Below are 22,966 nucleotides of genomic sequence, written 5' to 3'. Positions count from 1 at the left end.
ATGATTTGGAAAGTGAGGGTCTTCAAAACCAGGAGGTTGAGCTACATAAACTTCTTCATCAATATATCCATTTAAAAATGCACTTTTAACATCCATTTGATAAAGCATGAAATTCTTAAAACATGCAAATGCACACAACATTCTAATAGCTTCATTTCTAGCAAGAGCAAAGGTTTCATCAAAATCAATACCTTCCTCTTGTTTGTATCCTTGATCTACTAGTCTAGCTTTATTTCTAACTACCTGTCCTTTTTCATCCATCTTATTCCTAAATACCCATTTAGTTCCAATAAAATAATGCTTTTTAGGTTTAGGAACAAGTGTCCAAACTTTGTTTCTTTCAAATTGATTTAATTCCTCTTGCATAGCAAAAAGCCAATTTTCATCATTTTGAGCATCATCATATGTTTTGGGTTCAAATTGAGAAACAAAAGCAACATTACCAAAATATCTTCAAAGTTGAGCTCTTGTCATCATTCTTTGTGATGGACTATCAAGAATATCATCTTTGGAATGATTTCTATGGTACCTCCATTCTTGTGGAATATCTTGATGTTGAGGTTCCTCAATTTGTAGTTCTTCCACATTTGGTTGGGAGTCATCTTGAATTTCAATATTTGTGGAGCAAGGGAGTTCTTCTTCTTTGTCATTTTGATCATCCTCCACTTGTTCTTTTGATTCAAGCTCATCATTATTCGAATTCTTTGAATTTAGAATCTGCTCAATTTCATCATCACAAGAATCTTTCCTTTGCAAGGAAGTGTTAGCATCATCAAAAAGTATATGCATTGATTCTTCCATGGTCAATGTTTTTCTATTGAAGATCCTATATGCTTTGCTATTTGTTGAATAGCCTAGAAATATTCCTTCACAAGATTTAGCATCAAATTTCTTGAGATTGCTATCTTTGTTATTCAAAATGTAACATTTGCAACCAAAGACATGAAAATATGCAATATTGGGTTTTCTTCCTTTCCAAAGTTCATAAGGAGTTTTCTTTAAAATAGCTCTAATGGAAACTCTGTTCAAAATGTAGCATGTCAGTATTTATAACGCCTTGAAATATTTTGGTAAACTGCTTTCATTCAAAGATTGTTCTTGCCATTTCTTGCAAAGATCTATTTTTCCTTTCAACAACTCCATTTTGTTGTGGAGTTCTAGGAGCTGAAAATGTATGATAAATACCATTTTGAGAGCAGAAATTTTCAAACAAATTATTTTCAAATTCTTTTCCATGATCACTCCTTAAGGATGTAATGCAATATCCTTTTTCATTTTGAGTTCTTTTGCAAAAAGCTTCAAATATATCAAAGGTTTCATCTTTATGAGCAAGAAAGAAAGTCCATGTGAATCTTGAAAAATCATCAACAATTACAAATGCATATGCCTTGCCTCCTAGACTTCTAGGTGTGATTGGACCAAAAAGATCAAGATGCAACAATTCCAATGGTCTAGACGTAGTTACAACATTTTTTGATTTAAAAGATGATTTTGTATGCTTACCAAGTGCACAAGCTTTGCATTGAAATTCTTTTTCAAATCTTAACTTTGGAAGTCCTCTAACAAGATTCTTTCTAGAAAGTTTAGCAAGTGTACTCATGCTAGCATGTCCTAATTTTCTATGCCATAACCATGCATTATCATCTGAAGTCATAAAGCATGTTTCACAATTTTCTTCAAGACTTGTTAAATCAAGTAAGTAAATATTATCTATTCTAGCACCAGCAAACATGACATTATTTCCATGAATTTCACAATGTGTAGAAGTAAAAATCACTTTAAAACCATTATCACACAATTGACTAACACTTAAAAGATTATACTTTAATCCTTGAACTAATGCAACATTCTCAATGCAAGGATTTTTACCAATAGTTCCACATCCAACAATTTTAGCTTTGCTTTTATCATCAAATTTCACATACCCTTCTTCTTTCAAGGTAAGAGAGGAAAACTTGCCTTTATTTCCTGTCATGTGCCTAGAGCACCACTATCAATGTACCAATGTTCTTTCCAAAGATACTCCTTAGGCGGACACTAAATCGCTTAACTGTTCTTAGGTACCCAAGCAACTTTGGGTCCTTGGATGTTAGTAACATTAGGTAGGGTTCCTTTGGGCACCCATACTTTCTTTGCCTTAAAGGTTCCTTTCCTAATAGGACAAGCATTAATCATATGACCATTGTGATTGCAATAAAAGCATGTAATACTTGGTTGAGAAAAGGATGTAGCTTTAACAAAAAATTGTTTGTATTTTCCATACTTCATAAATCCATCATAACCAATTCCAGATTTTTCATTTGTGGATCTTTGATTCCCAAGAAGTATATCAAGTGTTTCTTTTCCTTTTGTAAATTTAGTTAAATCTCTTGTCAAAGATTCAACTTTTTCTTCAAGAATTCTGTTTTTCTCAAGAAGTTGTTCACACACTTCTTTTGATCTTTGAAGCTCATCATTAACTTCCTTAAATAATTTCATTTGAGATTTATAAAATTCATTTTCCTTTGAAACCATACTCAATGAAATATTTTCTGATCTTAAAGCACAATTTTCATGAACTAAAATTTTACATTTCTTTTTAAAAGTTCTATATTTATCATATGTCTTCACAAATGCAAGTTCTAATTCATCAACATTAGAAAGTTCAAGATTTACCTCATTTTCACTATCTTCGATGTGTGAGCTTTCACCTTTTTCTTCAATTGCCATCATACAAGTGTTTGCAGCCTCTTTGTCACTTGTTTCATCATTTGATGAAGAGTCACTATCACTCCATGTTGCTGCCATTGCCTTTTTGCTTTTGTCCTTTCTAAACTTATTTTTCTTCTTCAAAGTAGGACATTTTGGCTTAATGTGGCCTGGTTTGTTACACTCATAACAAACTATTTCACTTGAATGATTTGGAATCTTTGGAGCATATTTCTTTGTGAACTTCTTGTATTTGCTTCCACCTTTTCTAAATGCTCTTTTGAATCTTTTGACTATCATAGCCATATCTTCATCATCATCACTTGAAGCACTTGAATCATCACTTGAACTAGCTTTAAGAGCAACATTTTTCTTTTTCTCATCTACTTTTTCGGACATGAAAGCTATGCCTTTCTTTTTCTTTTGAACACCTTCATTCTCATCTTTCTTGTAAATCATCTCATGTGCAATGAGAGAACCAATCAGCTCATCATAGGTGTATTTTCTGAAATCCTTGGTGTCTTGAATAACAGTAGTTTTTGCTTCCCACGTCTTTGGAAGAGACCTCAGAATTTTCTTTACAAGTTCTTGTTCTTCAAATCTCTTTCCAAGAGCTTTAAGTAGATTTACAAGGTCCAGAACTGGTACTCATCTCAAAGAATAGTTTCACTGTGTTTCATCTCAAATAATTCATAATCACGGATGAGGAGGTTTGCCTTTGACTCTTTCACCACATCAGTTCCTTCATATGTGACTTCTAGTTTGTCCCATATCTCTTTTGCAGTTTGACATCCTGAAACACGGTTATACTCATTAATATCAAGAGCACAATGAAGAATATTAATAGCCTTGGCAATTGTAGAAATTTTCTTTCAATCATTATCATCAAATTCAACTTCAGCTTTAGGAATTTGTACAGTTCCTTCACTGGTTTTATAAGGAATATAAGGACCATCTTTAACTATTCTCCAAGCATCAATGTCAACAGATTGTATAAAGTTTCTCATTCTAGTTTTCCAAAAGGAATAATTTGTGCCATTAAAAAGTGGTGGTCTAGAGATGGAATAACCTTCACTAAGAGGCGGTATACCAGTAATTTCTAGATGAACTAGCCATGTGTGTGGATCACTCTAAGGGTTTAATCCTCAAGCAAGAGAGACAGGCTCTGATATCAAATTGATGTCCCAAAATATGTCCAAGAGGGGGGTGAATTGGACTTTAAAAACAATTTTCGGTTCTTGCTCAAAACCTTTGAAAATTGCAGCTAGGTTCAACTAAATTAACTAATGTGAAAAATGAACAATATAGCTCTATTGACAAGTTGACTCAAGGTTAAGCTGTATGCAATCAGTATACTGATATAATAGACTATATTAGCATTCAGTAAATATATCGATGTCGAATACGTTTTTAACACAAAGAACCAGAGCAAGATACCAAATATTCTAACCGGACAGATCAAACAACATGCGATTAAATCGGATATCAGATTTAGCAAGATAAACTAATTTTCTCAGTCAGCAAGATCAACAGCATATGATATCAATTTTCGTATCAGCAAAAGTATATCAATCATAAAGCTAAATTGCAAAAATGTAAAGAGCAAGGGTTGAGAAAATGAACACTGGAATTTTTATAGTGGTTCGGCTTTAACTAGCCTACATCCACTCTCTCAAAGATCCCACTTTGAGTCTTCACTCCACTATTCTTCTCTTTTCAAGGCAAGAGACAAAGCCCTTTACAAATCTTCTCAACAAAGCTTTTACAAGTAGCTTCACACTTCTACCAAGTGTTATCCCAAACACTTTTCACAACCAAGCTTCAATAGGTGCTTGAATGACCTCTCACAAATGATAATAATGTGTTTAAAACTCACTCTCACTCAATACAACAGAATCTATAAAGAAGAGTTGAGTAAATAAGCCAATGAAGAGCAATAAATCACTTTGAGCACTTTGAATGAAAGCTTTAAAGATTTTGAACAGTAGAGGGACTTTCATTAAGTGCAAAATGGCCAAAGGAAGGTGTATTTATAGCTTTGGAACGTTTTTTACCGTTGCAGAACTCATTTGAACGTTACAGATACGAATTTCAAGAAAATAGCCGTTATTTTGTCGTTTTCTGCGATGTTGTGCAGAGTTGAGACAGTTAGCATACTTGAGAAAATAGCAAACCAGTTAGCATACTAAAATAAGTAGCAAACCAGTTAGCATACTAGGAAAGCTTTTCTGCATGACTTTCAAAACTATAAAACTTCACACCAAATCATAGTCAAATACTTTTTAGGCCAATAATAATGATGTTTCAAAGAAAAAATCATTTGAGGGATTGAAAATAAGGATCATTGACTTTTACTCCTCAATTCTTTTCACAACCAATTCTAGAAATTAAAACTAACTTCTATACTAGATGTACCTTCAATTCTGATTTTCAATGCAGCCTTGGAAGGTAACCTTTTCTTCTTTTATCTCCTTTGATTCGTCCTGTGTTATCCTTAGAATGTCATCTTTTCTTCAGAAGCACGAATCCATCATGAAATCCTTTTGTCCTTTTTCTTTGAGATACACAACACTTAAAACAATGTTAGTTTGATTCTAGTTGAGTTTTGGTATCATCAAAATCTATACTCCTTTGAGCTTATGGGGTCAACAGTCAAATTGGCTAGTGGGGCAATGGTATATATACTCATCATCACTACCTTTTCCACAAGCATTACAGATGAACTCTCCTCCCTCGTATGGTGGGGAGGATAAGAGGGTGAGAGGGCGTTCTGGGTGAAACTTGTGTTGAATCTTTGGACTATGTACTCGATCTCCTTTGCTCGGTTCTAAGACATTCTGTTGCTGATGATAATGCAGTGTTGGTGCCTCAGCAGAATGAACCATCTGGGCAAAAGAATTTTCCATAGTTTTGGGGTTGGAACGGTAACCAGTTTGAGGCTCTTCATTGATAGAAAGTTGAGTTAGGAAGGAAGCACAACGGGCTTTTTTCTTCCAAATGGGTGTAACCAAAAGAATTATTAACAAGTAAGGGGCGAGTGGTAACTTTCTTACCAAATGGGTAAGTTGTGCTGAGGTGGAAGGCTCAATGCCCTCGAAAAATTATACACGTGGGTCCCACTGAATAAAAAATCCTCTAACACAAGTATGACTAGCGTACAAACTCTGGACGTTCCGCTTTGGACGCTATTATTGATAGCGTGCAGACTGCTTGAGCAATCATTCTGCCAGATTCTGTACCTTGCACGCCACTAATTCTAGCGTGCAGACTTGCACGCCTCTAACACTTGTGTCCGGACTTCATTGCCACTAGTTTCACCAGCTTCATTTATCATCCTCACGCATACGTTCAAATTTTCTCTAATCTCTCACTCACTCTCGGTGGACTGTTGCAGCTGAGGAAGTTGGCTCTCTCTCAAGCTCTCTCTCTTGTCTCTCATCTCTCACTCCCTCTCGGTGAAAGAACATCCTTGGAGATTTTTTTTTTTTTTCAAGCAGAAATTTGTCTTGTTTTGGTGCACCCACTGAAGCTTCGGTGGAGGGTATTTTAGGTGGTTGATTGAAACACTAAAGACTCGCACTCTCTCCTTGAACGAATCGGCAGTATAAGGTAATTGAGTTGATTATAATGTGTTATATATATAATGTGTTGAATTTGTTGAAATATGTAATATGCATAATGTGATGTTTATAATATTTGTAAAAAAAGAAAATGTGATTTTCTGTACGCATGTTATTATATATGCATGTAGGTTTAGAGTTAGAGATATGGAGGTGACAATATACATGCCAATGAGGTTTTTTTTTTAAAGTTATTTTTATAAAGAAATAAATGATTTAGGAAGGAAATTAAAATCTTGTTAGGCATTTATTAAAGATTGAAAAGTATGATAGTTTAGTAGCATTAATTAATATATATATATATATATATATATATATATTGATATTTTAGGTTAACCGAAAATCATTGGGCTTATTTTGATAAATTTATATTGTAACAAATTTTTCCGTAAATCATAATATAACAGTATATTAGATAGATAATAGTTTATCATTGGCCTTGAAACTAATGGAAAAAATTTATGAAGAAAAAAATTGACATTAATATAAATTGTAATGCAAATTTTAAATTTAAATCGTTTAGTTACATTAATGAAAAATTTTATACTTTTAAATAAAACGAAATATTATATAAAATTGTGATTAAAATATTGGATAATAAATTATTTAGAAAAAAATAAAATATAATAGTTCATTAGGCAGATAATATTATATTATTTGAGTTGAAACTTATGAATAAATTAATTATGAAGAAAATTGTTTATTTTATTATAAATTATGTAGGAAAATTTTCTTATAATAGTATATTATTGGATTTGAAATTTAGGAATAGATTATTGATGTAGAAAATTAAAATGTTTACATTTTTTATATTGTAATTTAATTAGCTTGGATAAACATAAAAATCATAGTAAATTTGTACAAAAGTATTTTATAATAAATTATTTGTAAAATTTTTTTTTAGAATAGTACATTAGGTAGAGAGTCGTATAATATTTCAGTTGAAATTAAGAATTAATTAAAATTTTATTATGTAGGAAACATTTATTATAATAGTATATTATTATGTTTGAAACTTAGGAATAAATTATTGATCAACAAAATTTCATTTTAAAATTTAAATAGTTTAGTAACATGAACGAAAAATAAAATATTTAAATGTTTTACATTAACTGAAACATAATAACAAATATTTTCCATCTATTGCTATTGGGTTGATGCATGGATTTTGGTACTTCAAGTATAAAAATAATATGTAATATTGGACTCACTATTTATTTACTTTTTAATATATACTTAATATTTCATGAATATTAAAAAATAATTAAATATTTATAGAAATTTTTTATATATTATATTACTTGAATATTTTTAAGTGAAATTTAAAAATACTATTAAAATTTATATAAATATAATTTAATAAATGTTAAATTTTTATTTTAAAAATTAAAATTTAATTAATTAATTTTATTTATTTATATTAATAAGTGTTATATTTAATTAATATTTAATTAATTTTTTAGTAATCCACTAGTTAAATTATTGACTCATTAATTGTATCATTGAATCATCAACTCAATCCTTCTGGCGGATCGACCTCCAAACCAAGTCTAATAGCATTGGATTAGCATGCTAAATAATTGCTCTGTTATTATTCTCTGTGTTTGTTTGGTATTGAGTTTAGAGAGAAAAATTACTTTTTTTGAGTAAAAGCACTATTTTAAATATTATAAAAAAAAATTTGAAAAAAAAATTATTTTATTATTTTAATATTCTTATGATTAAAACTTGTCAAATTTAATTTTAAATTATTTTTTAATACTCTCTAAGTAATATATTTAAAAAGATAATTTTTTCAACAATAGTTCCAATAGTAATGCTTAACTTTGATATCTCTACATTATTTCACTTTATAATTTAAATATTTTTATTTTAAATTATAAATAATTATCTTCCTAATATACTTTCACCAGAACAGGAATAATCATATGCATTTTTTATTAATGTACCACCTAATTAATTGATTATTTACAAATAAAAGATATCACCTTTTACTTGTTTCATTTAATTAACATAATACAACTTTAAATCTATGATATAAAACAATCTACAAGGCCTGCAAAAATTTTAGAAAATTAGACTAAAGTATATAATAAATAACAAAAAATTTCATTGAACAATAAAAGTATTTACCTTCATTTTTAATGTCAATGTAATGCTCGTGAAATGGTTGATATTGAACACAAATCAGATTATGAAGATATTTACGCAGAGAAAATTTGTGATTGCCGGGAGCTATCAGTGCAGAGAAGATTTGTGAGGAGATACACGGAAAAACATGTGAGCAAAGGGACTTAGATTTGGTCTGGACCCTACTTGCTAGCGCCCCAAATAACGGTTCACACGAGAGTTTTTGAGGGCTACTTGTACTACCGTTCGAGTTCTGACACTATCAAAACACTGCTATTAATAGTGTCCATTACTTTGTTTCTCATGCACCGAATCTGGCACGCTGCACATTGTGTTTTGCATGTGACTTTTAGTAGCTTGTCCCTTAAAACGCTTGTATAAGTAGCTTCCGGGCACTAGTCATATGTCAGAGAATCATCGCACTATAAACTGACGCCACTCATACTAGCGTTCGCAATTTGCACGCTAGTCATACTTGCGCCCCAAGTGTTGAAATTTCCATCTCAACATAACTCACATCCATTTAGTGAATAACTTCACACGTACCCCTTTTTTGTTAATATATATATTTTTTGGTTACACTTTGATACTACTCTCTTAAAACCAAGTCAAATGGTCAGTGCTTGTAACAAAAAATTCAATGTAGCAATTAAAGTTTTAACGCTCAGTCAAAGGGTCAAATCGAGCAAGAGGCTACTCAACCATCTAGACCGAACAAAATTGAGTCGAGCAGAGGACAGTACATTCTAGGCCCTAACCGAATTGTAACAGAATGATAGGAGAAGCAGTGTTAATGCTCGCCCGTTAAGTTGAGCATCACATATACTGAACAACAACATTGTCAAGTCAAGATTAAGCCCTAATTCATAGGAGACAATATTAGGATATCAACCCAACTTCCAAGATTGTGGCAAATAGCAACAACGGCTATTTTACTTAAGCTTATAAATATTAGAAATTGCCATTAATCAAGCATAAAATTCTGCCAAAATTACTATTCATTTACTATCTAATTTTCATTTACACTATCTATTTATAAGTTCTAACTTGAGTGTTAGTGTGGCTGGCCAGAAGGCTACTGACCTCTCATTTCTTTGTTTTACAGGCTTATGTGGCACCAGGATTGGATTTTAGAGATTCATAGTAGCATTAGTGGTGCTATCTGTGGGAAACTCAGATTATCGACTGATATCCCACATCTAAAACCATTTCTTTCTTTTTCTTCATTTTCTGTGCTTCTTGTGAGTTTAATTTCTAATCCTAATTTACTTCCATCTTTTATGTTTTTTTGCTATTTTCAATGGCTACAAAACTCAGAAACGCTGGCAAGAATGTGGTGGCTAAGACTCCAATGACTAGGACCAACCCATTAGCAGCTGCGACTACCCAGAATATGATTAGTTCTAATACTGCTAGTGCCCAAGCATCGCCAAGCAATATCGGATTGCCTCCTAACAAGCTTGACCAGTAGGGCCCACCATAAGGATAACACCAAAGTAAGTTCACTAGCGCATTAGGAAAATGGAGGCCCAATTTGCTTTCTTAAAGGGGCTAATCCTTGGAACCAGTGCATCGCCTAAAGCAGTTGCCTTTGGGGCATAACTCTATCCAAGAGCACCATTTAGAGAGGCCAATCTAGTTAAATTTAGAGGAATAAGTCCTAAGGTTAACACAGGGACAAAGACTGAGCGGATAGACAGACGAACAAGAAGAACTTTTTAATGAGTCACCACAACTAAAGGTGAACTAGGGCTTGGTGAAAGCTTTTTAGAGGTATCGGAAGTAGGTGGAGGAAGAAAATTTTAGGATTGGGGATGAGTCTCCACTATCTGAACCAATATTGGCTGAACTGTTCCTACCAAAGTTCAAGCTTCTTGTCTTAGACAAGTATGTAGGGACAACAGACTTGAGGAGCCACGTGGCAAATTTTAGAACAATGATGATGCTCCAGAATGTGAATGACTACCACATTTATCGGGTATTCCCAATAACACTAACCATGCTAGCTCAAAAATGGTACCAACGTCTCAAGCCCGGGTAATCCAAAATTTTCACTAGCTTGCCATTGAGTTTAAGAATAAGTTCATCTCTTACGTCTCATTGAAAAACCTATCTTCGGACCTTTAGAAGGTAAAGCAGCAGGAGGGGGAGTCTTTGAGGGAGTACATTGCTTAATTTAATGCTGAAGCAATATAGGTTGACAACTTGAACTATGAAATTGCATGTGATGCCTTAAAGAAGGGGACAAGGAACATCAAGTTCTTTGATTCATTGATAAAAAACCCAGTGATGGACTACTACTAGTTGATAGAGAGAGTTCAAAAGTACATGTAATTGGATAATGAGTGACAAGCTCTATGTGAGGAAAGGAAGCTTGAGTAGAATAATTAGAGGAGGCAGAATAGGAGGAATTATAGTTCAAATCGAAGAGGTTATTGCTCAGATAAGAATACTGAGTAGAGCAAAGAGAGATTCCATAACTATAAGCCATTGAACGAGGTGATATCCAAAGTCCTAATATGGATCTAGAAGAATGGCAAACAGATAAAATGGCTAAAGAGGCTCAACCCAGACACTTCAAGAAAGGAAAACAAAAGCAAGTACTGCAGGTTCCATGAGGACCACAGTCACAACATTGATGAGTGCAAGTAGCTCAAAGATGATATTGAGCGACTAATTAGGGATGGTCGGCTTAGAAGGTTTGCAAGGGATAGCCAAGATGACAGACCATCACAAAGAAGGGGATTAACCTCCGGAAGTAAAGATATCACCATCACTAAGAAGGATGATGACCCAATTAGAGTAATTAATGTCATTGTAGGAGGGCTGACCACTGAGAAGTTTGGTAATCAGAGGCCAGCAGTAGCAGCACCAACAGAACAATCCTCTTGGTTGATAAGGAAGAGCTGAGCGAGGAGATCATCATGTGTTCGGTCCTAGTGACCATGAGGTAAAACAACCACATTCTGACCTTTTAATGGTCTTTATGCAGATGTGTAGGTTCACAGCATATAGAGTGTTGATTGACACAGGAAGCTTAGTCAACCTCATCACCAAAGAGCTGTTCGAGAAACTTGGCCATAAATAGATAGTTTGGCAAAGGTCAGGTACCCATTGGTCAGCCTTAGAGATAAGATAATTCCCATACTCGAAACTGTAAATCTAGCAATGATCTTATGCAACAAAGGATTCAAGAGAGAGATTTACACAAAATTCACGATTTTTGACATCCCACTATCACACAATATCATCCTCGGTCGTCCGATTCTAAATAGCAATGGAATAATGATCAGCATGCAGTGGCTATGTGATACACTTGTATTATATAAGTATTTTAAGGTACTTTTTATTGCATTTCACTTGCATTTTGTTAGTTAATTGCGTGATTTTTAGTTAGTTTTATTATATTTTAGGATTTTGAGTTGATTCTGCTTAATTTCTTAATTTCTGTGTGTTATCAGGTAATTTGATGCAACATGATTGAACAAGTTCGAAAGTGAAAAAGTACAAGTCGACCACTGGGAGAATTGCATAGCTTGTGCAATGGAGGTCTTGACTCATGCAACCTGCTGCTAGGGAAGGATCGATACATGAGCTATGTACAGGATTTCGTGTAATGGTCCTTGGCCTATGTAACTTCTTATACCTCTAATTGAGAGCCGTTTCATGATTCTAAAGACTTACATGGCCTTGATCCATGTAATTGTATATGAGTCACGTACTATGCGCTAGTACAGACTCTAACTTTATTCGCATGACTTGGGAAGACTTCTGAGGCCTCTAAGACTCTGAATTGATGGTTTTTACGCCATATATAAATATGAGAAGTAAGAAACAAGCAAGGGATCACACCCTTTACATTCAAGCTTAGCAATTTGTAGAGATTTGCACCAAAGCTCTTGGGAGAGATTCACAACCTAAGTTCCCAAAGTCCAAAGCTATAGAGTCTTTTATTAGGGTTCTTTTTTTCTATTTCTTTAGATGTTTTCATATTGTTATTTTATTTTTAATTTGATTGTTAAACTTGCCATGAGTGAGTAGTTTTCTTAATTCTAGAATTAGGGATGCAACATTTTCAATTTTGTTATGGATTTACATTAATTTTATTTAATAAATTTGGAGTTTTATTCTTTGATTCAATTTCTTATGATCTTAATGCATGCTTTGTACAAAGCTCCACTTAGTTATGATTTTAGATATTAATTGAAGGACTGAAAGGTGATGATTAATATTAAAAAATCAAGATATTGAACTTAAAATTTCTGACCTAGAGATAGGCTGAGATCCTGTGTAGAGTTAATAATTAATCAAAGAGCTTAAAGGGTTTTAATTAAGATTGATCGCCATAAAAGTAGTGTTCAATTTAATTAAGATACACCTTGAGTGCTTTGAGAGATGACTTAATAAAACTTTGAATTTATTTTTTTTCAAAGTAACAATTTTCTAATTTATTGAATAAATGAGACTGGATCCATAATAAGTTGAAGTATGAGCCCCTAATTCTGGAATTGCTTTCATTAATTGATTTTCTTAGTTCAATTGCTTTGCTTTCCTTTACTTCATTAGCTCTAGTTAATTTAGTTTTAAATCCTATCATCACATTTGGTAGTCTAAATAGTTACAATTGCTTTTTAGTTTAGTACTCACAAATTTCTTGTGGGAATAATACTCTACTCACTTCTATATTACTTGTTAAAGATCAGTGCACTTGCAGGATTTTGCATAATAAGTTTTTGGTGACATTTCTGGGGAATTTTTACTGATATTAGATGATAGGCAACATAGCTAATTTATATATTTTGTTTTATTTAATTTTTATTAGTTATTTTATTATATTCTTATCTCTTTTTCACGCCTTCTATTTAGTTTATGACTAGAACTAAACCAGACAAAGAACTACTTGAATTAGATATAAAGATAGACAAAACTCTAAGAGCCATCAAGAGGGAGAAGAAGCAATGGGAAGCTAAAACTTCAACCATGGTAAATAATAGGACAACCCCTAAGGGATTATGGAGCCTCAACTATTTGAGGATTCCAACCAAGTGTTACGAGACCAGCAATAGATGCTAACAACTTTGAGCTTAAACCGGCATAGTTCTAAATGATTCAACAGACTTAATTTAGAGGGTCAACAATGGAAGATCTACCCTATCACCTCTAATATTTTCTTTCTCTATGCGACACATTCACTATGAATAGTATTTCTAAGGATGCTATTAGACTCACAACATTCCCATTCTCCCTTAAAGACAAAGCAAGAAAAGGGTTACTACCTCAACCTATAGGATCATTTACTGACAGGATTGACCTTTTGCAAAGCTTTTGAGTAAGATACTTCCTCGGAAAAGATCGCTAAATTGTGAATCAAATTGAACACATTCAAGCAAAGGGACAATGAATCACTTTATAATGCATGGGAAAGGTACAGATCTTTAGAGGAGTTCCACACCATGGCATTTAGGACTAGCTCTTAATTTAGAACTTCTAGTGGAGATCTAAAAGAGAAAACTACCACAGAAGCCCTTGAACTCTAGAGAGAATTGCTTATCATAACTATGAATGGTCAAATGGGGGATACTGGAGAATAGCTGGAGTATTAGAATTGGATGCTCTTAACATGATCAATACTCAATTTGATTAGCTTTCAAAAAAACTTGATAAGATCAAGCCAATGCAATTAGGACTGGAAATCAATTCTGCGACCACTGTGGAAGAGGACACCAAAGCTCAAAATGCAATAACTATAGTGAGACATCCACAGAAAAAATGAACTATATGAATGATAGTGGAAACTTTAACCAGAGGACAACTAGCAACACTTACAACCTTAGATGGAGGAACCATCCAAATTTCTCATGGTCAAACTCATAAAACCAACTGAACCAGTTGATCAACAGATAGCATGGATACAGGCCAGCACCACCAGGTTTTTAGAACAAAGGTCAAAACACAATTCAATCACCACCACCTCCTCAATTTCAATAACTTGAACCAAAATTGACTATGGAATCCATGATAGAAAGCTTTCTAACAGCTCAACAATAGTAGAATGAGATGATAAAAAAAAGCTTCTTCCAGAATGGAGTAATTGGCTACTCACAATAAAATGCTTAAGAAAAAAATTACTAAGTAAGCTAGTTCTTCAAGTAAAGCAATTAGTAAACTACCTAGTCAACTAGAGATAAACCTCAAGGAGTAATGCAAGGTAGTTACCTTGAGGAGTTTCAAGATGCTATAAGACTTGAAACTAGAAGCCAATCAAAAGACAACAGATGAGACTTCTAGTGAAACTGATACTCAAGTAAAGGGAGAGTAGATACAAGCTGACAAAGGTAAAGAGAAGAAGGAGGAAAAGAAAAAAGTGAAGAAGGAGCTACCAAAGCCCTACCAACCACCATTGTCTTTTCCTCAAAGATTCCAGAAGGCTAAACTATAAAAGTAGTTTAGGAAATTTTGAAAGTTTTGTTGTAGCTCTATATTAACATTCTCTTCATAGAAGCTCTATCTCAAATGCCATCATATGCTAAGTTCTTAAAGGAAGTACTTTCCAACAAGAGGAAGCTTGATGATTATGAGATGTGGCTCTCATAGAGGAATGCAGTGCAATCTTGCAAAAAAACTGTCTCCAAAGCTAAAAGATCCTAGAAGCTTTTTCATACCTTATCTCATTACAAACATGAATATTATTCAGGCCCTTTGTGATTTGGAAGCAAGAGTTAATCTTATGCCCTTATCCATTTGTCAAAAGGTAAATATTAGAGAGCTTAAACAAACCACCATTTATTTGCAATTGACAGACAAATCTATGAAGTATCCAATAGGAATTTTGGAGAACATCTCCTTAAAGGTTGGTAAATTCATTATAATAGTTGACTTTGTTATTCTAGAAATGGAGGAGGATGTTCAAATTCCTATTATCTTGGGAACACCTTTCTTAGCAACTGCTAGAGCAATTATAGATGTTAAAAATAGACGGTTGACTCTCAAAGTGGGAGAAGAGGAAGTAGAGTTCAACGTATTTCATGCCATGAAACAAAAGTCAGACATAGATAAGTGCTTAAAGTTTAACATTATTGATGAGCTAGTTGAGGAGGAGTTCAATAAGAGATATCCAGAGGATCCTCTGGAAGCTTGTATTGCACGTAGCTGTACTACTAAAGATGAAAATAAGGAAATTACAGTATGTCAATGAACACTAGAAGCTAGACCACCATTACCATTAGCTTAAGCACTTCAAGTGGATGAGTTGAAACAAACCCCAACCATGTCAACACCTAATGACAAAGAAGCTGTAACACCCCCGTTGCATAGCCTGGTAGATTTCACTGTTCCGGTGACCGGTGTCGGTCCGGACAATTAATGGGATTAGGGCCACACTTAAGACAACATGAGAAGCCATAAACACAAATAATTAGTAATGTTTAATTAGTTAACTATAAATAAGAAAAACAGAACATAAGAGGTTAAACGAGCCGAGAGTCACAGCGATGAGTGACCTCCTTGGGAACGACTGCGAAGTCATTTTAAACTCAAATTTTGAACCGTAAAAAGTGACGCTGCGGTCCTTAGGACCCTTATGGACACAGTGGAAAAGAGAAAATCACAAAAAAGAACTGTTAAGTCAGTCAAATAATTAGGTCAGTGAGCCGGAAGAAATATTAGATTATTTGCAAACCGGGATGAACCGGCGAGGGGCGATTTGGTCAATTGACCGAGATCCGACTCGACCTAATCACAAATAAAATCGGAGAAAAGAAAATTTGAATTGAGAATTAAATTAAAGAACTAATAGAAAAAAAAAAAGAAAGAAGATGGAAAAGTCAAAGTGATGACATCATGCATGATGTCATAAAGGCTTAATTGATTTATTTTATTAATTTGTGAATTTTGGTCTTCCTAAGACATAAAAGAAAAGAAAAGAAAAGAAAAGAAAAAAAAAATATAATAAAGTCATCTTCTTCATAAAAAACGTGACTCTCTCTCTCCTTCACCCTCTCCCTCACCCAAAACCTCCATTAAAGCTCATTTTGAGCTTGATCAAATCCCTAATTTCACCATAGAAAAATTAGCCACCATAGTTAAAGCTTATCTAGGCAACTTGAGAAGAGGATTGAGCAAGAAAGAAAGAAGGAAAATTTGAAGAAAAGGAGGAAGAAAATTCTGCTCAAGGTTGGTAATACAAGCCTTAATTTTTCTTTGTTTAATTAGTGTTTATATGGCATTAAGAGCTTGTAAATAACCTTAAAATGAAAAAAAATGTGGGGAAGAACAAACTGAATTTTGGGGCAGCTTGAGAGGAGTATGGTTTGCATGAATATGATGCAATTGAATGAGTTTAGAAACCTTACTTAGTTAAATGATTAACATTAAAATCATTAGAAGTAGTTAAATGCAAGAGTTAGTGAGATTAGGGTTTCAATGCTAGGGTTTATGAACCAAAAGTTGGAGAAATGCATAAATGACATGTTGGACCTATTGTAAAGTGAAATAATGGTCAATTATGACCAAATAACTTGTGTGGGAATGATAGGAATGAAAACTAAATTCGGAGGTAAATGCAGCATGACCAAACCCACTTTGAAGGACCAAAACTCAAATTTTACAAGTCCAATTGATATGCCACCAATTGGAGATGAAAATAGACATAAAAGAGCACAATTTTCATTGAGGAACTATGGCCCAAAACTGACCAAAACTTGGTGAAACAATTGACCAAAGTGAATTGATTGCTGGCTGCCACTGCACCAAACTGTCTAAATGAATAGTAACTGTTCATTTGGTCATAACTCGAGCTAGGTAGGTCAAATTGACCTGAAATTTTATCAGCAATTAGATATGATATAGACCTAAAACTTTCATGAAGAACACCAACCCAAATTAGGCCATTAACTCATTCAAATCATTGAGCAAAGTTAAATTTACTGTACTAAGATTCTGCAGAATTTTCATTGAGCAACAATGTTTGGATGGCTATAACTCTCTCTAGAAAACTCGGATTTAGGCGATTCTTGAACCGATGGAAACCTAAGACATAGTACAACATTTCATATGAAGAAAGTGAGACCAAATTATGAACTTAACTTGGTCAAATTATTAACCAAAGTTGGACCAAAAATCTGCCAGCACTAAAATCTTAGTATGAACAGTAAACTTATTTTGGCCATAACTTGAGCTACAAAACTCCGATTGGGGTGATCCAAAAATGAGAATACACTTAAGACAATAAGGAACATTTTCTATGAAGGAAGTTTTGTCAAATTCCAACAGTAGATCGACCAATGGAACAGTACAACTTCGGAGAACCAAAACCGAAAATTGGCAATTTTGCCAAAATGACCTAAGCTTTAAACAAATGACCAAAACCAACAAGTTTGGTGACCAAAATGTGGTATGTGGGTGAAGTTGGAGTTCCCATACCCATTAAGCCTTAGAAAGTCAATAATTTGACTTGAATAGTGCAGTGAATAGTAACCCAAAACACAAAATTTCGAGAACGTCGAATTTAACACGTTAGAGCTAGGTAAATGTGAAGTTAAGTTTATTTTGGATTTATTTTAAGTTTTAGTACTGAAACATTAGAAAATTTCGTGTTTCAGTGGAAAAGAATACCGGGACAGAACCCGAGGAGTCGAGTCAAGGCCAACAGGCGACTCGTTTGAGGTTTGTGCACAATATATACTTTTATAATCATCTTTTGCATATCGTTTTGAATAATGTGAAATATTGGATTATGGCATTCTTATGATGTTTGATTTAAATTGTGAAAGTTATTGTGTATATTTGAAATGACAATGTTTAGCCAATTGTTAAGATAAGGTGTGAAACCACATTGTCATGACCATATAATTGAACAACTCACAAGCACTACTAGAGAGGGTAATTAGTTTCGAATTTTGATTCCTTCTCTGGAGAAGTGTTGAGGTGTGCCAGTAGAAGAGGATGTGAATGGATATCCATATATTTGAGCTAGCTAGCCTGTGATATGATTTCTCTTTAGCCTCTGGCTATTGAGATTCATGTGATTTCTCTTTAGCCTCTGGCTATTGAGATTCCATTTGTTTCGAATGGCATGATCTAACTGTGGGTTTTATGAAATGTGTTTTGATACTTTGAAATAAACTTGGTTTACATGTAAAATCTTACAATGCATGATTGTATTTAATTTTCATGTTTAGTCAAATTTTTGAATTAATGTGCTTTAAGTTTTGCATAAAGATTATTTTAGTATATTGTGCACCACTGAGTCCTAGTACTCAGCGATAGCTTTTATTGCTGTCGCAGATACAGAGACTAGAGGAGCAGCAGACTGAGCTGCTGAGGTGTGAGAAGCTACCAGCGTAAAGTTTTCGGGTATAATTTATACCCTAACTGTAAATATTTCTTTTGATGTATATATTGCACATAAATGTATGGACATGTACATGGGTCTTGAGCAGCTTGTACAAAGTTTGTATAAAAGTTGTAATAAATTTTAATTTGGACTTTTTGAATGTAAATTTTAGTATGATGAATATATAAATTGTTTATCTTGAATGGAATATGAATAAATGATATTGATGGACAGTATTTTGAGAATTTTTGAACTTGTGAATTTTGAGAATTGGTTGAGATTGAGTATGAATTTGAAGTAGTGGTTGAGAAAAACTTTTAGAAGTGCTTTTTACAGGTATTCGAAGAACGGTTTTCTCAAAATACAGAGGAAACTCTGTCAAAATTTTTACAGAATTTGCGAAAAACTAAAATGGACCAAAAATATTAACTAGTTTTAATTTTAACTAAATGTTTTAAATACTTATTAGAAATGCTCACCACTTGTCAAAGATAAGAAAATTGTTTTAAAATCCCTTGTAGGGTACTTAATGAGTTATCGGTAGGTGAAGTTCGGTAGTTCATTAGGTATTCTACGGGATCATGTTATGCCTTACAGAGGGGTAAGGTGTGACATGTTTTAGTGGTATCAGAGCAAATTTTTGAATTATGTTTTAAATTGTGAATTTGTGTCTTTTCTTTGTTAAGTACAACTGCTCAATGTCCATAATTGCTACATACAGTGCATTACATCATGAATGTGAACTAACGGAGGGAAATCTCCTTATGTTACTTGTTCAGGAGATACCCTAGCTTCAGCCTGAAATGGAAGAAGGGGATCGCTCAGTTGAGCAGTCTGTTGAAGCTGAGGCACAAGGGGAAGCCCCAGCTTTACCGAATGTCAGTGGGTCAGTAGCACCAGCCCCACAAATGCCGCAGTTCCCTGCACAATTTGCACAGCAGATGGCTGCGATGTTTCAACAAATGGCTGGGGGTATGCCCGTTCAAACTCCACCACAACCACCTGTGGCACAACCATTGCCTCCAGCCAGACAATATGATAAATTACTGAAGTATGGGGCTGCAGAATTTAAGGGTACAGTGGACCCTTTAGAGGCAGAGCAATGGGTTGTAAGAATGGAAAAAGTTTTTAAGAAATTGCACTGACCAGATGATTTGATGTTCGAATATTCGTGTCGCCATCGCAAGGATGCATATGATTGGTGGAAGACCATCCCCACGGCTGCAAGGTAACCACGGTGCTAACACGGGATGACTTCATCAGAGAGTTCAGGCAGAAATACATCCCAGATGCATATGTTGATCAGAAATTGCAAGAATTTTTGAGTTTGAAACAAGGAAATCGATCAGTGGCAGAGTATGAGAGGGAGTTCTCCCGCCTGAGTCACTATGCGGAGAGTCTCCTTACTACCAGTAAAGCAAGATGCAAGAGATTTGAGACGGGTTTGAAGCCCAGCATAAGGATGCAAGTTGTGGGATTTCGACACAAAGAACTTCTCGTAACTTATGTCTCAAGCACTTGAACCGAGAGAGTTGAAGCGAAGCAAACCAGTGAAGGAAAAAGACTAGAAATTAGAAAAAGACACTGGGGAAAAATCAGAACAGCAGAGTTAGGGGGCTACCTCTGGAAAGAAAAAGAAGTTTAGTGGACCCAGCAGGGCTCGAGGTGGCGATTTGGCGAGGTAGATTTTCAGTCGAGACCCTAGGTGCAGTCGGCCAGTCAGCGGGGTTCACATTACGCCGCCTGTGAGACTTGTGGCAAGATTCATGGGGGGGAATGCTATTGGGCCACTGGAGCCTGCTTTAACTGCGGAGGCAAGGGCCATATAGCTAAAGAGCATTACTAGTGCTCAGAGATATGGTCCAACTCCTACTACTGTGAAGGATCTATTCGAGTCCCGCTCCCGAGGTTCACATCGGTTAGCGAGAGGAAGAGGCAGAGGTAGAGGCACTACTTGAGCAATCGAGCACGCATTGGTCGATCAGGACAAGGAAGTGCTTCAACCAGAATCTACACAATAAAAAATGAGAAGAGGTGAGACTTCGATGTGGTAGCCTGGTACATTCTCTATCTCTGGTCAAGATGTATTTGTATTGTTTGATCCGGGTTCAACCCATTCATATGTTAGTGCTAGCATAGTCGGTTCACTTGTCATGTCCCATGTGTGCAAATGGGTTTTGAAATGCTAGTAACTAGTCCGTTAGGACAAGAGGTCCGGTCACAGAATTTAGAGAGACTGCCTTTGGTGATCCAAGGACATGTTTTCTGTCGGACTTGATTGAGATGCCCTTCAGAGAGTATGATATTATCTTAGGCATGGATTGGTTAGCTGGCATCATGCTATGATTGATTGTGGCGAAAGAGTCACTTTTGGTCTCCTTTGTACGGTGATGTGGTCATACATGGGGAGAGGCATTTATCGCCATCAAACATCATTTCTGCACTAGCCGAAAGATGATCGAGAAAAGTGTGAAGCATACTTGGCACATGTGATAGACACCTAAGTGGGGAGTCCAAAGACTAAGGGACATCCCTATCAGTATGTGATTTTCCGGATGTGTTTCTGATGAATTGCCAGATTACCTCGAGAAAGAGAGTGCGATTTGAAATTGATGTTATGCAGTGTGGATCCAATCTCCATAATGCCATATAGAATGGCACCGCAGAATTGAAAGAGTTGAAAGTGCGATTGCAAGAATTGCTTGACAAGGGCTTTATCCGCCCTAGTGTGTCACATTGGGGAGCGCCAGAGTTGTTTGTAAAGAAGAAAGATGGCACTCTCCGCTTGTGTATTGATTATCAGAAGTTGAATAAGGTGACAATAAAGAATAGATATACATTGCCCGCATTGATGACTTGTTTGATCGGTTGAGGTGCGGTGTGTTCTCCAAAATTGACACGAGATCGAGTTATTATCACTTGAAAGTACAAGAGCAAAGTATTCCTAAAGCGCCTTGAACCCGCTATGGCCATTATGAGTTCCTAGTTATGCCATTTGGGTTAACTAATGCTCATTTGCTTTTATGGATCGATGAACACTATCTTGAGACCATACCTCGACCGGTTTGTTGTGGTATTCATTGATGATATATTGGTCTATTCGAGGAATGCGTAAGAGCATGATAGACATCTGCGGATTGTGCAGACTTTGAGGAGAAACACTATATGCCAAATTGTCGAAGTGTGAATTTTGGTGAAGGAGATATCCTTTTTGGGGCATGTAGTATCGAAGAGGGCATTAAGGTAGATCCAAGTAAGATTGAAGTCGTCCTTAATTGGAGGCCACCGAAATGTCACAGATTCGTAGTTTCTGGGTTTAGCTGGATACTACCGTAGATTTTTGAAGGGATTTTCCATGTTGTCATCTCCAATGACCAATCTGCTTAAAAAAGATTTGAAATTTCAGTGGACGGATAAATGACAGCAGAGTTTTGATTAATTGAAGAGATGTTTGGTCAAGCTCAGTCCTAACTTTACCCACACCGGGTAAAGAATATACTGATTCTGATGCTTCTCACAACGGGTTATGTTTTGTGTTGATGCAAGATCGAAATGTCATTGCCTATGCATCACGCCACTAAAACCGCATGAGAGGAATTATCCGACACATGATTTGGAGCTTGCTGCATTGTGTTTGCTCTTAAGATCTGGAGACACTATTTGTATGGGGAAAAGTGTTACATCTACACAGATCATAAGAGTTTAAAGTATTTGGGCACCCAAAAAGAGCTGAATTTGAGACAGAGGAGATGGTTAGAGTTGATAAAAGACTATGATTGTCTGATAGACTATCAGCCAGGGAAAGCTAATGTTGTGGCTGACGCCTTAAGTCGCAAGACTATGGCAAGTCTACGAGTTACTCCTTTGTCTTTGGTACATGAGTTGAGATCATTACATGCCAGTTTAGAGATTAATGATGAGGGGCAGACAACAGTTGCATGGCATGTACAGCCAGTGTTGATTGATCATATTAGAATGGCTGCTCAGAATGATCAGAAGTATCAGAAGTTGATGGAAGAAGTCCGACAGGGCAAGAAACCAGAATTCTCAATCAGAGATGATGGTTTACTGTTACACCAGGGCAGAATATGTGTTCCTAATGATGTTGATTTGAGGCAGATCATTTTGAAGGAAGCACATGAGTCTCCTTTTGCCATGCACCCTGGTGGCACAAAAATGTATAGAGGGCTAAAGG

The 22,966-nt window shown here is 35.0% G+C and overlaps 1 protein-coding gene and 1 long non-coding RNA gene across 2 annotated transcripts; both read left to right on the top strand.

The window, feature by feature from the left end:
- Window positions 1-5,989: 5,989 nt before the first annotated feature.
- On the top strand, window positions 5,990-12,578 carry LOC110642569 (uncharacterized). Its single transcript, XR_002492482.2, has 3 exons — window positions 5,990-6,297; window positions 9,544-11,777; window positions 11,900-12,578. It is a non-coding gene; the product is annotated as an uncharacterized LOC110642569 (long non-coding RNA).
- Window positions 12,579-15,036: 2,458 nt separating this feature from the next.
- Window positions 15,037-15,633, top strand: LOC131177834 (uncharacterized). The gene has a single exon (XM_058142938.1). The coding sequence runs from the start codon at window positions 15,037-15,039 to the stop codon at window positions 15,631-15,633; it is 597 nt and encodes a 198-aa protein (XP_057998921.1).
- The last annotated feature ends 7,333 nt before the right edge of the window (window positions 15,634-22,966 follow it).

Source organism: Hevea brasiliensis, unplaced genomic scaffold, assembly GCF_030052815.1.
Source record: "Hevea brasiliensis isolate MT/VB/25A 57/8 unplaced genomic scaffold, ASM3005281v1 Scaf94, whole genome shotgun sequence".
Taxonomy (NCBI): Eukaryota; Viridiplantae; Streptophyta; class Magnoliopsida; order Malpighiales; family Euphorbiaceae; genus Hevea; species Hevea brasiliensis.
Note: the sequence above shows the minus strand (reverse complement) of the source record. Positions and strands in the feature narration are given on the sequence as shown.

Bases quoted from the DNA above. Each gene is read 5' to 3' on its own strand.
- LOC131177834 (XM_058142938.1), top strand. From the start codon at position 15,037: ATGCAGTGCAATCTTGCAAAAAAACTGTCTCCAAAGCTAAAAGATCCT.